Source organism: Musa acuminata, chromosome BXJ3-4, assembly GCF_036884655.1.
Source record: "Musa acuminata AAA Group cultivar baxijiao chromosome BXJ3-4, Cavendish_Baxijiao_AAA, whole genome shotgun sequence".
NCBI lineage: Eukaryota > Viridiplantae > Streptophyta > Magnoliopsida > Zingiberales > Musaceae > Musa > Musa acuminata.
Genome location: NC_088352.1, coordinates 26,640,958 through 26,654,667, shown reverse-complemented (window position 1 = coordinate 26,654,667; position 13,710 = coordinate 26,640,958). Strand labels below are relative to the sequence as shown.

General features: G+C 35.8%; 1 protein-coding gene across 8 annotated transcripts in view; it reads left to right on the top strand.

The window, feature by feature from the left end:
- LOC103981769 (uridine kinase-like protein 3) overlaps positions 1-2,520 on the top strand; it is a 38,150-nt gene extending 35,630 nt beyond the window's left edge. For 5 of the 8 annotated variants that reach the window (XM_018825529.2, XM_018825528.2, XM_018825531.2 and 2 more), the window contains 2 exons: positions 1,042-1,124; positions 2,165-2,520. In XM_018825529.2, the coding sequence (XP_018681074.2) occupies positions 1,042-1,124; positions 2,165-2,419 (338 nt within the window). In that variant the 3' untranslated portion in view covers positions 2,420-2,520. Of the gene's footprint in view, positions 1-1,041; positions 1,125-1,350; positions 1,549-2,164 lie in introns of those variants that run through there. The other 3 variants (XM_009398504.3, XR_010495911.1, XR_010495910.1) reach the window with 3 other exon arrangements.
- The last annotated feature ends 11,190 nt before the right edge of the window (positions 2,521-13,710 follow it).

Here is a 13,710-nt window from a genome sequence, read left to right as displayed (position 1 = left end):
CCAAAGTGATTCTTTATTCCTAGAATTGTAGACATTTTTGAGCTTTTGGATCTCATTGTGTTTGCAAGTGCCCTTTTAGAAATAGCATTTACCACCACAACAGCTTGCAGACAAGCTCCATTTAATTCTCCCGAAAGGTCAATAGCTTGCATGTGCCTCTCCAGTTATACTGTTCAAAATCCTAAGAAATCTGTAGTACACACCATTGGAGTTGCACGTAAAAGACTTTCTTCTACTGTTTCCTTTTTCAACAAGACAAAATTATTCATTTGGAAATGTGATAAAATAATTTCCTCCCAAAAGGTGAACTGGTTTGCATGAGTCTTCTTTCTTATGCTCTGCATAATTCTAAGAAATCTGCAGTATTCAAAATTATTAGTTTGGGATTATGATAAAAATAATGTCATCATTAGAACCATCATTATCTTTCAACAAGGCGATGTGTACAGGCACATGCAGGGCTAAGAGGGAACGAGGAGTCACAACCCCTGTGACATAGTTAAGGCAATGTGACATCTAAAAGAAAACAAAAGAGCTGAATAACAAATTGCATCGGAGCACTTGGTTTTAACTTTTAAGCAATCTGCATTTTGGTCAGCAGTCGGACCAGTAAAGACTGACCGAACAGTACCAGATTGGGTTAAATTGAAAACCTTGTTGTTGACAGCTCAAAATCAATAAATTGTCATACTGATTAGCATAGACCAGCATAGATCTAAATGTATCATGCCAGAAAGCATTGGCACACGCAATACCAATCTGTAGTGAAGATGCCAGCATATGGCTAGTTCAAAATTTCCCCTGTGCTAACTGGTATAGAGGCACTCTGGCTGGCATGGAATAGAATCATATCTTGCAAGAAAGGTATCGGCAAATGTTCCCATGCCACAAAATCATACTCTTTGCTCAAAGTTTCTCTGTAACTTCCTTGAAAAGTCTTTTTTTGTTTATTGACTTACATATGCAGTGATATAAGGCAATCAAGTTGTTTGACTATATTGCTTCTGCATATTTTATGCTGACACTTCTATGCTATTCCAGGGAACTCAGCTGTTCAAGCTATCTCTTTGCTCTTACAAAATGGAGTTCAAGAAAGCAATATAATATTTCTCAATCTCATTTCTGTAAGTCCAGTTAATTCCATGCATGAATCACTTGTGTAATTTCTGTTTATTGCTGATTTCATGTGCGGATGCAGAATTTGTTTCCTTGTCTTCTCTAAGACTGTCAAAGTGTCTTCTCTAAGACTGAAGCTTTGACACTAACCAAAAGATCTTTTCCTTTCTCAGATTCTTCTAACTATTAGTTACACGATTACAACATGCTTATTTGATTTCCCTGATGTCATAGGCTCCTCAAGGAGTGCATGTTGTTTGCAAAAGATTCCCAAGAATCAAGATTGTAACATCTGAGATAGAATTCGGTTTAAACGAAGACTTCCGTGTTGTTCCTGGAATGGGAGAGTTTGGAGATAGGTATTTTGGGACAGATGATGATTAGGAGGCAATCTTGTTAACGAAAGTCAAGAAATGGTTCATGATGAACTTAGTAAGTTCTTTCTTCTATGAAGACATAATTACGTACAAGCTGCATTAAATATCATAAACTCTATCCTTATGCATTATAAGTATGAAATTTCAGTCTCCTTTGGCCTGAAAAACCATAGCTAACAATTCTAAGTTCGTCACATCCATCTTGAGCAATGCATGTTTTTTCACCTCGAATATGTGATGTCCAAAATAACCCTGGATGGAGATTGAGACAAGGTTCTTGATAAATCTTAGTTGGCTGATGTGAAAATTGATTGTAAATATTTAATTCAGATTACTCTCAAATGGCACATTTACCAGTAATTTCAGCTTATTCAGCTCCAAAGTTGAATTTATCATGGCTGTCGGGTTTCCAATAGGATTATCTCGTGTTGTGTTGCAATACAGGAAGATGATGCATTAAAGTAGCTTACCAAACATATAAATAACTATTAGTCAATAGTAATGACTTTCTTTAAATTCCTTAACCCAGAAAGTAGAAACAAGTTACAGTTTTCACAAAAACAGCTGCTGTTTAAAGTCAAGGCTCTTGGTTAGTTTGCATTATGAAATGTGGCTTCAAAATTTAATGATGTTTTTCTTATAAATAATGATGTGCTTGGCATCTTATGCAGGTATTGGTAATACTTCTCATTGCAAGTGATCACTACAGGGGTGTACTCTGGGAGCAATTTTATTTGCATGCTTCGAGCTTTTCCTACTTGTTGTTACTTTGCAGAATTCAATTTCTCTGTCCAGAACAAAATGTAACATGGCACCGTAGCATGATTGAGTGTTTATCACTAGTTTATATCAATTTATTTTATATATCATGTTCAACTTCACAGGGTGGTGTACCATCTGAGTTTACAGAAGTTGTTCTTAGTTGACACTAGAGGTTGCCTTTCTCCCCTTGGAAGCACGCTATCAGATGAGGTAACCATGGTAAGAAACATGAAATCCTTCAATATTTGATATCTCATGCGCATAATCTATGGTATGACTTATGGGTGCTGATAGATTTGAACTTACAAAACTTGCTATTGGTTTAGATCGAAGTAGTATGTGTTTGTATTTTTCCTGTTTGAGCATTACCTTTTTTACAATCTTATTTTATTTTGTTTAGAATATGTTGACCAGATGTAAAATAAATTGGTGATGATATAAGAATAACCTTTTTAGATGGATCAATGTGTTAAGGACATGAGACACGAGAAATCAAACCAGGAAATGAGTGATTCATTTGAATCCTACATGCAATCTCCGTTTCACCCAAGGCATTAGGGCGGAGTCAATAACCCAAAGGTTCTATCTCCGAGCCCTGGAGACTTTTGATGAGTATTCGGATTCGTCTGAGTATGTTTCGACCTTTGTAGTTTAAATGACATTGTATGTGATTACTGATATGCTTATTATGTGTTGGTGTTTGTCAGCTACCCCATGCGGCGTGTCTTAGGGGTAATACACCTGCCTATCTTTGGATTCCGTTAGCTCTTTTAGTCAATTAGTCAAGGAGTTTGATCTTAGTTTTATCAATTACAAATTATTAATGAAGTTTACAACATTGTTTCTAGCAATTCGGTAGGAAGAAAAAAATGAGTCCCTTATTAAATTACACTTAGGAGGTTCATAGAAGAGGTTAGGATGGTGTCAAAATCTACATCCATTCTCATTAATGCAGTCATCGGCAATATTTATCTCTCTCTATCTCTTTTTTTTGAGCGGTTGCCAAAAAAAAATCACAAATCATATACTTGAAGCTTTTGCTAAAAGATAATTAATACATCCTGAGATTGGGAAAAAGTTGGAAGGGAAGAAACGAATGCTCCTTCCGTCCATTCCCAAATGATTGATCTCAAGGTGAAAGACCTTCACGTGGGGATCGTGTGAGGGCCAAAAGAGAATTCACATCCTGAACACTTGTCATCCAATGGTCTTTGCTCATAAGGAGATAGAAAATAAAATACTGTCGGTATGACACCGAGGAGTTAGATGGTGATACCTCGATCACTATACATCCCACTTTGAGCAGGATAGTGTTTTAATCTTGAGAGGAGATAGCACACCCTTAGATCTAATCTTGAGAGGAGATAGCACACCCCTTATATCTATGATATTTCAACTAAAATGTCATAGATTATTTGGTAGTGCTTACGTCATGAGGCACTATTGTATTATCCATTCGTAAAGGGTTAGTATAGTTGTTACCTTGCTTAGGTCTTGAGTAAGGTCTCAAAAGATTTATAAGAGTAAATTGATTTGTTTAAAAATGAATGATGGATAAGTCTCAATGTCTCGCAAAGAGGGTAGTGTCTCGCAAAGAGGATAGTTTTACAAGCAATTAAGGCATTTGGTGCATAAGAGAGAAAAGAGATGAAGGATTGCTCATCTAAAACAGTAACTTTATAAGATAAACGAACCGTTGTAATTCCACAAACAATTGCTCATCGAGTGTTGAGTGTATTTGCAAGTTTTTGTAGGCTTAACGTGTAAATTTATAAATCCAATTAATGTCAAATACTATCCTAATGTTTGGGGGTTTTAGGATGTTGAGATGGTTAATGTTTTTCTTCGCACCACAATCTAAAGTGAACAGGTCATGACACATGAAAACTAGGTCATTTGGGATAGTTTTACCCATTTTGGTGAGCGATCACTATGTTACCTTATAAACTGTTCATATTCATAATTTTCAAGCAAAAAAAAATGAAAACAAGGTAAAACATGCTATTAAACATGTGTATAAACAAATAAAAGCGACAATGGTCCATTGACGAAGGTGTTGTGGGTGTATGATGATTGTTTGTGACATTCTCTTCCACTTAAATTGTCAATGCTTGCTAGTAGGTTTTGATGACTACATTTTCGTGTCATTGGACATCTTTAGACTCTCAACTAGCTTCTGTTCGGGGAAGCTTTCATCACTTCACTAAGTACTCAATCTACTTTGCTCCATCGGTTAGCTTTGTCTTGCGATCTACTAAAATAGTCTCAACTCGCTTCGTAAGAGGATCTGGTGGGGGGTAGTCGAGTTGGAATACTTTGGGAAATATCTTGTGGATCTGAATGGTAGACTTTTAAGTCGCTTGCATAGAAAATCTTGTGAATTTTGAGCCACGTAGGTAGCTGTAATTTATAATAGACATTACATACCATACTGATAATTGGGAAGAGTCCTTCGTACTTACGCACCATCCTCTTATGCATTTTATGCCTAACAAACTGGAGTGATGTTGGTTGAAGCTTCACCGACATCAAATCGTTGACTTTAAACTCATGTGGTCACTTTTGAGATCTCCCACTTCTTTATCTTTTTTGTTATCTTCTCCAAGTAAGCCTAGGCAATATTTGTGTTTCAGTGTCATTCCTTTATGAAATGATATGCTGATGGAATACTCCAGGTATAACGGATCACCATGGTGTAAGGAGTCAATGATTGCTTTCCCATAATAATAATCTTGAAGAGGCTCTTATTAGATATAGAGCTTTGTTGTAAGTCGGAGAAGAATTGGGCTATGTTTGACAGTTTCACGTAATCTCATTGGTTGACACTCATGTAGAACCGAAGATATCGCTCAAGGAATAAATTTATTCTTTCAGTTTGGTTATGCATCTCGGGTGGAGGCTTATGGGGAAGTATAACTTAGATCACAATAATTTAAACAACTCGGTCCAAAATTATCCCAAGAAATGCACGTCTCGATCTTTGATGATATTATGTGGGACTCTCCAATACTTTACCATATTTTTCATTATCAACTTGGCTGCCTCCTTCGCTGAGTAGTGTAAGGGTACAGTAATGAAGGTTACATATTTTGAAAATTGATCAACCATCACGAGTATTGGTCCGAGTCCCCTTGCTGCCAGTAAACTTGATATGAAGTCCAAAGAAATATTATCCCATGACCTTTCTAGTATGGGCAATAGCTCTAAAAGTCCCATCAGCTTTCGTTGCTCTATCTTATATTGTTGGTAAGTAAAGCATGTCCAAACATATTCCTCCATAGCAGTCCTCATTATTGGCTAATAGAAGAAAGTTCGGTGAATACCTAGATGTCTTTACAAAGAGAATTATGGCACATCGCAAGAGTTTATGCTTCAAATTGCTCGCTTTAGGAATATAAACTCTATTCCTTTTGGTATAAATTTGTCTCTCTTAGACCTAAAATCATCATCTCTTATTTGTTAGGACCAAGTTGGCGCTAATAGGAGGAGGAGGAGGAGGAGGAGGAGGAAGAAGAGGGAGGGGCGGGGGGGGCGGGGGGGTTTGGTGGTGGTGTGTGGCGGTGGCGAGGGAGGTGAATTAGTGCTTACGATAAAATCATGTCGATTTGAAAAATTAGGTTCAATGAAAACCGATATTGGAAAAGAGTACTTAACTTAGAGCAAGTGAACTAGGCAATTAACTCAGAAAGTAATAGCAATGATAATGAAAAGCAAAATAGAAATTGTACATTTATAGTGGTTCAGTCGTCGTGACTTACATCTACTCCCGATTCATCTTCACTCGAGGCAACCTGCTTCCACCGCCGATCTTCTTTCAATGGATGAAGATTAACTACCCTTATAACTCTTTTTCTCCTTTTCACAGGCTTAGGAGAGAACTTTTATACCTCTCTTTCGTTTAGACATCACTCTTTCCTTAGAAACCTTCTAACTCTAGGAGGAAGAGACTCACTAAACTTAGAGAGTATACAATACTTTTTAACACAGAATTCTTTCCATGTTCTGCTCAATTCCTGCATCTTCATGCAGGAATAGCTGGGGTATTTATAGATCTCAAATAGTTTTGAAAATGGAGCTAAAAAAGGTCTCATCCTGGGTTTTCTAGATCCTGGCAATACCACCACCTGTGTTGGGCGGTACTACCGCTTGCAGCACTGACACTGGGTGATACCACTTCCCAGACTGATGGTACTACTACTTGTACTCTGACATTGGGTGGTACTATAGTCTGACACAGTCTGGGAGAGTATGTTTGGGCGGTACCATCGCCTGACCTTGCTATAGGATATTGAATGAGCCAAACAGCAGGTCCAATTTAACCCTAATTCAGGCCCAATTGGTCCCTAATTGAGTTGGCATTGTTTCATCCCAAAACCGACTCAATTAGTCCTAAACTAACTTGATCTAGACATACAATTACAAGCATGAATCCTATGTTGTCCGGCATGTTATTAGTTCATCTGGCGCTTCGTCCGATCCTTCGGCGCATCATCCTCTCCTTCAGCATATTGCCCAATCAACATGTTGACTCCCACAACTTTCAATCTCCTTGGCGTAATGTTTGATCCTTTAACCTGATGCCCGAACTCACGGCATAAAGCCTTTTGCCGATACATTGATCGATTCTCCGACCTGACGTCTAATCTTCTGACATGTTCCACTCCCCATATCAATATGCCATATTGATAGAACTTCAACATATTATATCAAAATAATCATGTGTAGCAAGTCATTACATTCATCATTGTATATACATCATTCAAAATCATGAGTATTTCATGTATAATACATATTCATCATTTATATTTTCAAAATTATTATTACATGCATGATTCCAAATCATTATACATAATTTCAAATCATCATAGATAATTTCAAATCATCATTTTAGGCATAATATGCATAATTATCATCATACCTTCTCCCCTTTTGTCATCAACAAAAAGGAGAAGTACAACTAGCAAATTTTTGAGATATAATTTCAAAGTATCAAATTTCAAAACATCAAATGTATCATAATTCAAATGATCATCATACCTTCTCCCACAACTTTCGATATCTTTGGTGTAATGTTTGATCCTTTAACCTGATGCCCGAACTCACGGCACAAAGCCTTTTACCGATACATCGACCGATTTTCCGACCTGACGTCTAATCTTCTGACATGTTCCACTTCGGCCCAACGTCCGATTCCTCATATTTTAATTGATTTACCTTTTTTTATTGTAGTTAGTCCTACATCACTTAAAACACAGATTAGATCATAAACTCATCAATTGATTTCATTATCAAAATTCGAGATTTAACAATTTCTCCCTTTTTGATGATGATAATCAATTGATGATGAAGTTTAAACTAAACTCCCCCTGTCAATATGCCATATTGATAGAACTTCAACATATTATATCAAAATAATCATGTGCAACAAGTCATTACATTCATCATTGTATATACATAATTCAAAATCATGAGTATTTCATGTATAATACATATTCATCATTTATATTTTCAAAATTATTATTACATGCATGATTCCAAATCATCATACATAATTTCAAATCATCATTTTAGGCATAATATGCATAATTATCATTATACCTTCTTCCCTTTTGTCATCAACAAAAAAGGAGTAGTACAACTAGCAAATTTTTGAGATATAATTTCAAAGTATCAAATTTCAAAACATCAAATGCATCATGATTCAAATGATCATTATACCTTCTCCCCCTTTGTCATCAACAAAAAAGAGAAAGGTGTAACAAGCAAATTTTTAATTATGCAAGCTAGTAAGATAACAAGTTTTGCATCATTTTAGAACATGCAAGTTAGCAAGTTTTAGAGATATGCAAGTTTAGCATGTTTGCTTTTCTTTACGATGTTCAAGCTAGCAAGTTTTTGAAAAAGAACATAAGATAATAAATAGCAAGTTTTACATTATTTTAGAACATTCAAGCTAGCAAGTTTTTTTTTTAGATGTGTAAGTTAGAACATGCATAATGAGTATTGCCTCTCTTGAGATATGCAAATTTTACTTCTCTTGAGATGTGCAATATAGTACTTCTTGCTTCTATTTTGAGATAAGCAAGCTAGCAAGTTTTGCCCTTGGAATGTGTAAGTTAGTAATACTTTCTCCCTCTTTGTCATTATCAAAAGGAAAGAAAGGATATAATAGTATAAAATATTTCAATCATTACACGAGGCATACAAGTCATAAATATAAAGGAATCATTATAATATCAAAGATCACGAAGGATTAAGTCATGAATACCAAAAGACATGATTTATTTTGACAAATCTTCCTTTTAGTAAATAACAAAAAGAAACTTTAGGTGATCAAATATCTTGATTTATAAAAAAAATCTCAAGTATTAAATATTAAGAATTCTATTGAATCTCAGATTTTGATGATGAAACCAATTGATGTATTTATGATTTGATCTACGTTTTGAGTGACGTAGGTGTTAGGAACGAGTCGGAACTAAGAGGGCGGGCGTGGTTGAGTGGGAGCAGTAGTAAAAATATCAACTTCAAAAAATATTCGTTAGTTGAAAACCGATCAGAAAGATGTTAACTTAAAAATACTTTTATAAGCATGTAACGAGGAAGTAGAGCAGTGAGTAAGTAAGTTGATTTGTAGCAAAGGTAAACAACAAAGTTGAAGGCATCAAACTGATTTTATAGTGGTTCGGTCATCGTGACCTACATCCACTCCCGATTCTTCTTCCGTTGAGGCCACCAGTATCCACTAACGGTCTTCCTTCAATAGGCGAAGACAAAGCACATTCTTATACCCCTCTTCTCCTTTTTACAGGTTTAGAAGATAACCTTTTGCAAGCACTCACTCCTCTCTATATAGAATTTTAAACTTAGAACTTTAGAGGAGGGAATCTCTCAAGTAATTACTATAGTGTTTTCTCACTTTTAAATTCTCCGTGCATGTGTATGTTAACTAGGGATGAGAGGAGTATTTATAGGCCTCAAGTGAATTCAAATATGGAGCCTAAAAAGATATCATCCTGGGTTTCCTGAGTCCTAGCAGTACCATCGCTTGTGCTAGGCGGTACCACCACTTGCAGCACTAACACTGGGCGGTACCACCTCCTAATCTGGTGGTACCATCGCATGACAATCTAGGAGACTGAGTCTGGGCAGTACCATTGCCTAGACTAGCTGTACCACCGCCTAACATAGTCTCGGAGACTGTGCCATGATGGTGCCACCTGTTGGGTCACTGTTTGGGCCTTTCACTTAGCCCAACATAGCCCAAACTTGGGCCCAATTGGCCCCTAATTGAGTTGGCCCAATTATAATCTAATTATGTGCTAACTACGAAATTTAAGGCATACACTAAGCTAAATAAGTTTGGTTTCTTCCGGTGAGCTTCCGGCGATCTTTCGATAAACTTCCGACCATCTCTCGACATTGTTCCAACGGACTCCCAGCAAGCTCTTGGTCTTTATGATGATCTTCTTAGCAAGCTCCGATGAGCTTTTTCAGGAAGTTCCTAGACTTCTCGGTCAATTCCGGTAGAACTTCCAATAAACATTTGGACTTTCGATGAACTCTCGTACTTTCAACGAAATCTCGTTCTCGACTCCGGGACTTCATTTTGCTTTATTCCTTGATTGTTGTTGTAGTTAATCCTACATAAATAAAATTTACTTTGATCTAGACAATTATTACATGGCTTGAATCATGTTGTCCGACATGTCATTGGTTTATCGACGCTTCGTCCTATTCTTCGATGCATCGTCCTCTCTTGCAGCCTATTACCTAATCGGCCAGTTGACCTCCGCAACTCCGATATCCTTGGCCTAATTTTTGCTCTTCTTGGCCCGATACCTGAATCCATGGCCCAAAGCCTTCTACCAATACGTCGACTGATCCTTTGGCTCAACGTCCAATCTTCTAACATGTTTCTCTTCGGCCCAACATGATTCTTCTTACTTTAATTATCTCTCCTTATTGAAGCTTCCTGCGCCACTCAAAACATAGATCAAATCATAAACACTATCAATTTGTTTCATCATCAAAATCCAAGATTCAACAGGAGGAAGCTTGGATCAGGGAGAGACAATTAAAGCAGGAAGAATCATATTGGGCCGGTGTCAAACATGTCAGAAGATTGATTGAATGTCGAGCCGGAGGATCGGTCGACGTATCGACCTAAGTCCTCGGGCCATGGGTTCAAGCATCGGGCCAAGAAGAGCGAAAAATGTGCTAAGGAAATTGGAGTTGCAGTGGTCAATTGACCGATTGGGCAATAGGCCATAAGAGAGGACGATGCGCCGAATAATCAGATAAGGCATCGATAAACCATGACATACCGGACAACATTTGATTTAGCTTTGTAATAATTATCTAGATCAAAGTAGGTTTTAGGCATAATTGGGTTGGAATTGAGCCAACTCAATTAGGGGCCAATTGGGCCCAAGTTTGGGCTATGTTGGGCCAAGTGAAAGGTCCAAACAGTGACCCAACAGTCTCCGAGACTGTGTCAGGTGGTGATACCGTGAGTCTGGGTAATGGTACCACCCAGACTCAGTCTCTGAGACTGTTAGGCGGTGGTACTACTAGTATGGGCAGTGGTACCACCCAGACATAGTCTCCCAGGCGATGGTACAGCCAGACTGGGCGGTGGTAAAGCCTCGAGTGAAGAGGAATCATAAGTGGATGTAGGTCACGACGACCGAACCATTATAAATTGGTATGCATTTCTATTATTGTCATTTACTTACTTTGCAATTGCTTCACATCCTCCTTACTTTGCTTTTACTATGCTAAGAACAAGCATTCAATTTTGAGTTATCTTCCGAGATTGGTTTTTATCGTACGAAGATTTTTCAAACTGACGTTTTTATCCGTTGCACTAATTCACCCCCCCTCTTAGTGTCGCTCTTGATCCTAACAAATTCAAAATCATGATTTAGATAAAGATTTTCCTATTACAAAAAGAGTCATGAGAGAATACATAAAGGATCTCGATTCATGTATAATATATCTCAATTCTTCATGAATAAAAAAAAAATTTTAGTTACAATTCCAAAAAATCATGATTCATTTGGAAAATTCTCATCTTTAGTAAACAACAACAAGAAAGGAGAATTTGGTTCATGCATAAAAAAATCATGATTTATATAAAAAAATCATCTTAAATAAAATACAAAAATCATTCGAGAATAAAGAGTAAGAGATCTTGATTTAAAAAAAATTCTGAAGTATCAAATATCGAGAAATCAAGATCATGATTGGTAGAAATCTAATTCAAATTCAAATTCAAATAAATAGATTTATCAATTTCTTATTAAAAAATTGATAAGATAGAGATAGAGAAAATTTTAAAATGCATTCCCTTTTTAGTTATTTCAATTTATGTGATTTATTTCATACAAGCATGCCTTTGTCTTTTATGCCAAATCAAAACATGTATCATCGTTTAAAATCGAAAGAGCAAGATTTATCAAAAAAATCATAAAGATCAAAAGTGTAACACATAATTCCAAAACATAAGATTTCAAATCATCATTACTTTAAATCCTCATGCAAAATATAAAATCATCTGATACCAAAACTTTTAACATTTTCATTACATCATTAAATCATCATTTCATTGAACATAAAGTATCTTCAATTAAAATTATTTTATTACCAATAGTTCTAATTCTAATGATCTTTCCTTTGTTGTTTTGGCTATTGAGCTTTATGAAGTATGTTGGATCTCCGGTTATAGGCCTTAAGCATCCACAATTAAAAAATTATCTTTTGTTCCTAGCTTTCAATTTTAGAGATGTCTACAAGAAGGGTGTGTTCTAGGTACCTATTTAGCTTTGGGTCCCTCATGATTGGATCTATCTATCTTGATTTTTGGCATAAGATCATTTATGGTTCCTTTAGGAACTCAAACTAATTTATGCAAGTCATATTTCTTGAATGGATATTTATATGTAAAGTGTCCATGCCTACCATAAAAATTACATTTATTTTTATGAGAAACATGTAATGTGGGTCCTTTAACAAATAAAATCGGTTTTTGTTGAGTGTTGCTACTTACAAAATCGATTCCTACTTTTCTATATACATGACCCTTATCGGCAAGAATCATGTTTAATGATTTGCTACAAATTTCAAAATTTTCTAATGTTTCTTTTAGTAATATATTTTCATTCTTAACTAAGTCTAACTCTTCACGTTTAGTACAATGAGTTAACATGCAATTATCATGCTCATTTTTTTAATTTTTCAAATTTACTAACAATAGAAGCATGCTCGTTTTTTAACAATTTATACTTTTTACTAACTAATTTAAAATCATCAAACAAATCATTAAAGACATTGAATAATTCATCATAAGATAAAAAAGATTCGTTTGAGTTGTTTACCTCATTGTCGAGAGCCATTAAAGCGAAGTTTGCCACTTCGTCTTCATCGATTTGCTCCTCATCTTTCGATGTACTCATTTCGTCATAAGTCACCTTAAGTGCTTTCTTATTCTTTGGCAGCTTCTTCTTTTTAAGTTTATTTTTATTCTTAGTTTTATATTTTATAAATTTTGTAAATTTACTTGTGAGAAGTTCTATGTCATCATAACTTGAGCTTTCGCTCGAGTGGTTTTCTTTTATTCTAAGTACCAAGTCCTTCATGTTATTTGGAAGGTTGTTCTCAAGTTCATCATGTTTATAATGTGCTTTACATGTCATTTCATATATTATCAATGAACTAATAAGTTCTTTTAGTGGAAAATTATTTAAGTCATTTGCCTATTGTATTGCAGTTACTTTCGGATCCCAACTCTTTGGAAGGGATCTTAGAATCGTGCTTATAAGTTCAAGATTAGAAAAATATTTGTCAAGAGCTTTTAAACCGTTGACGATATTCGTAAAACGAGTGTACATGTTAATAATGGTTTAGCTTGGCTTTATTCGAAACAATTCAAAATCATGTATCAAAATATTTATTTTAGACTCTTTAACTCTATTTGTACTTTCATGAGTTACTTCTAGTGTGTGCCAAATCTTACGTGCAGTTTCACATAAAGAAATATGATTAAACTCATTTTTGTTCGAAGCACAAAATAAAGTGTTTATAGCTCTAGCATTCAAAGAAAAAGTTTTCTTCTAAAAATCATTCCATTCATTCATTGGATTAGAAGACTTTTAAAAATTATTTTCAATGATATTCCATAAATTGAAATATAAAGAAAGCAAGAAAACTCTCATTCGAGTTTTGCAATACGTGTAGTCCATCCCATTGAATAGAAGAGGACGAGTGATAGAAAGACTCTCTTGAAAGCCGAAAGAAGCCATCTCTCTTGGGTGTTAATCCAACGGAGAGAAACATGGCTTTGATACAAACTGTTAGGACCAAGTCGGTACTAAGGAGGGAGGAGGGGGGAGGGGTGGTGGGTGGGAGGTGAATTAGTGCTTACGATAAAATCACGTTGGTTTGAAAAATTACA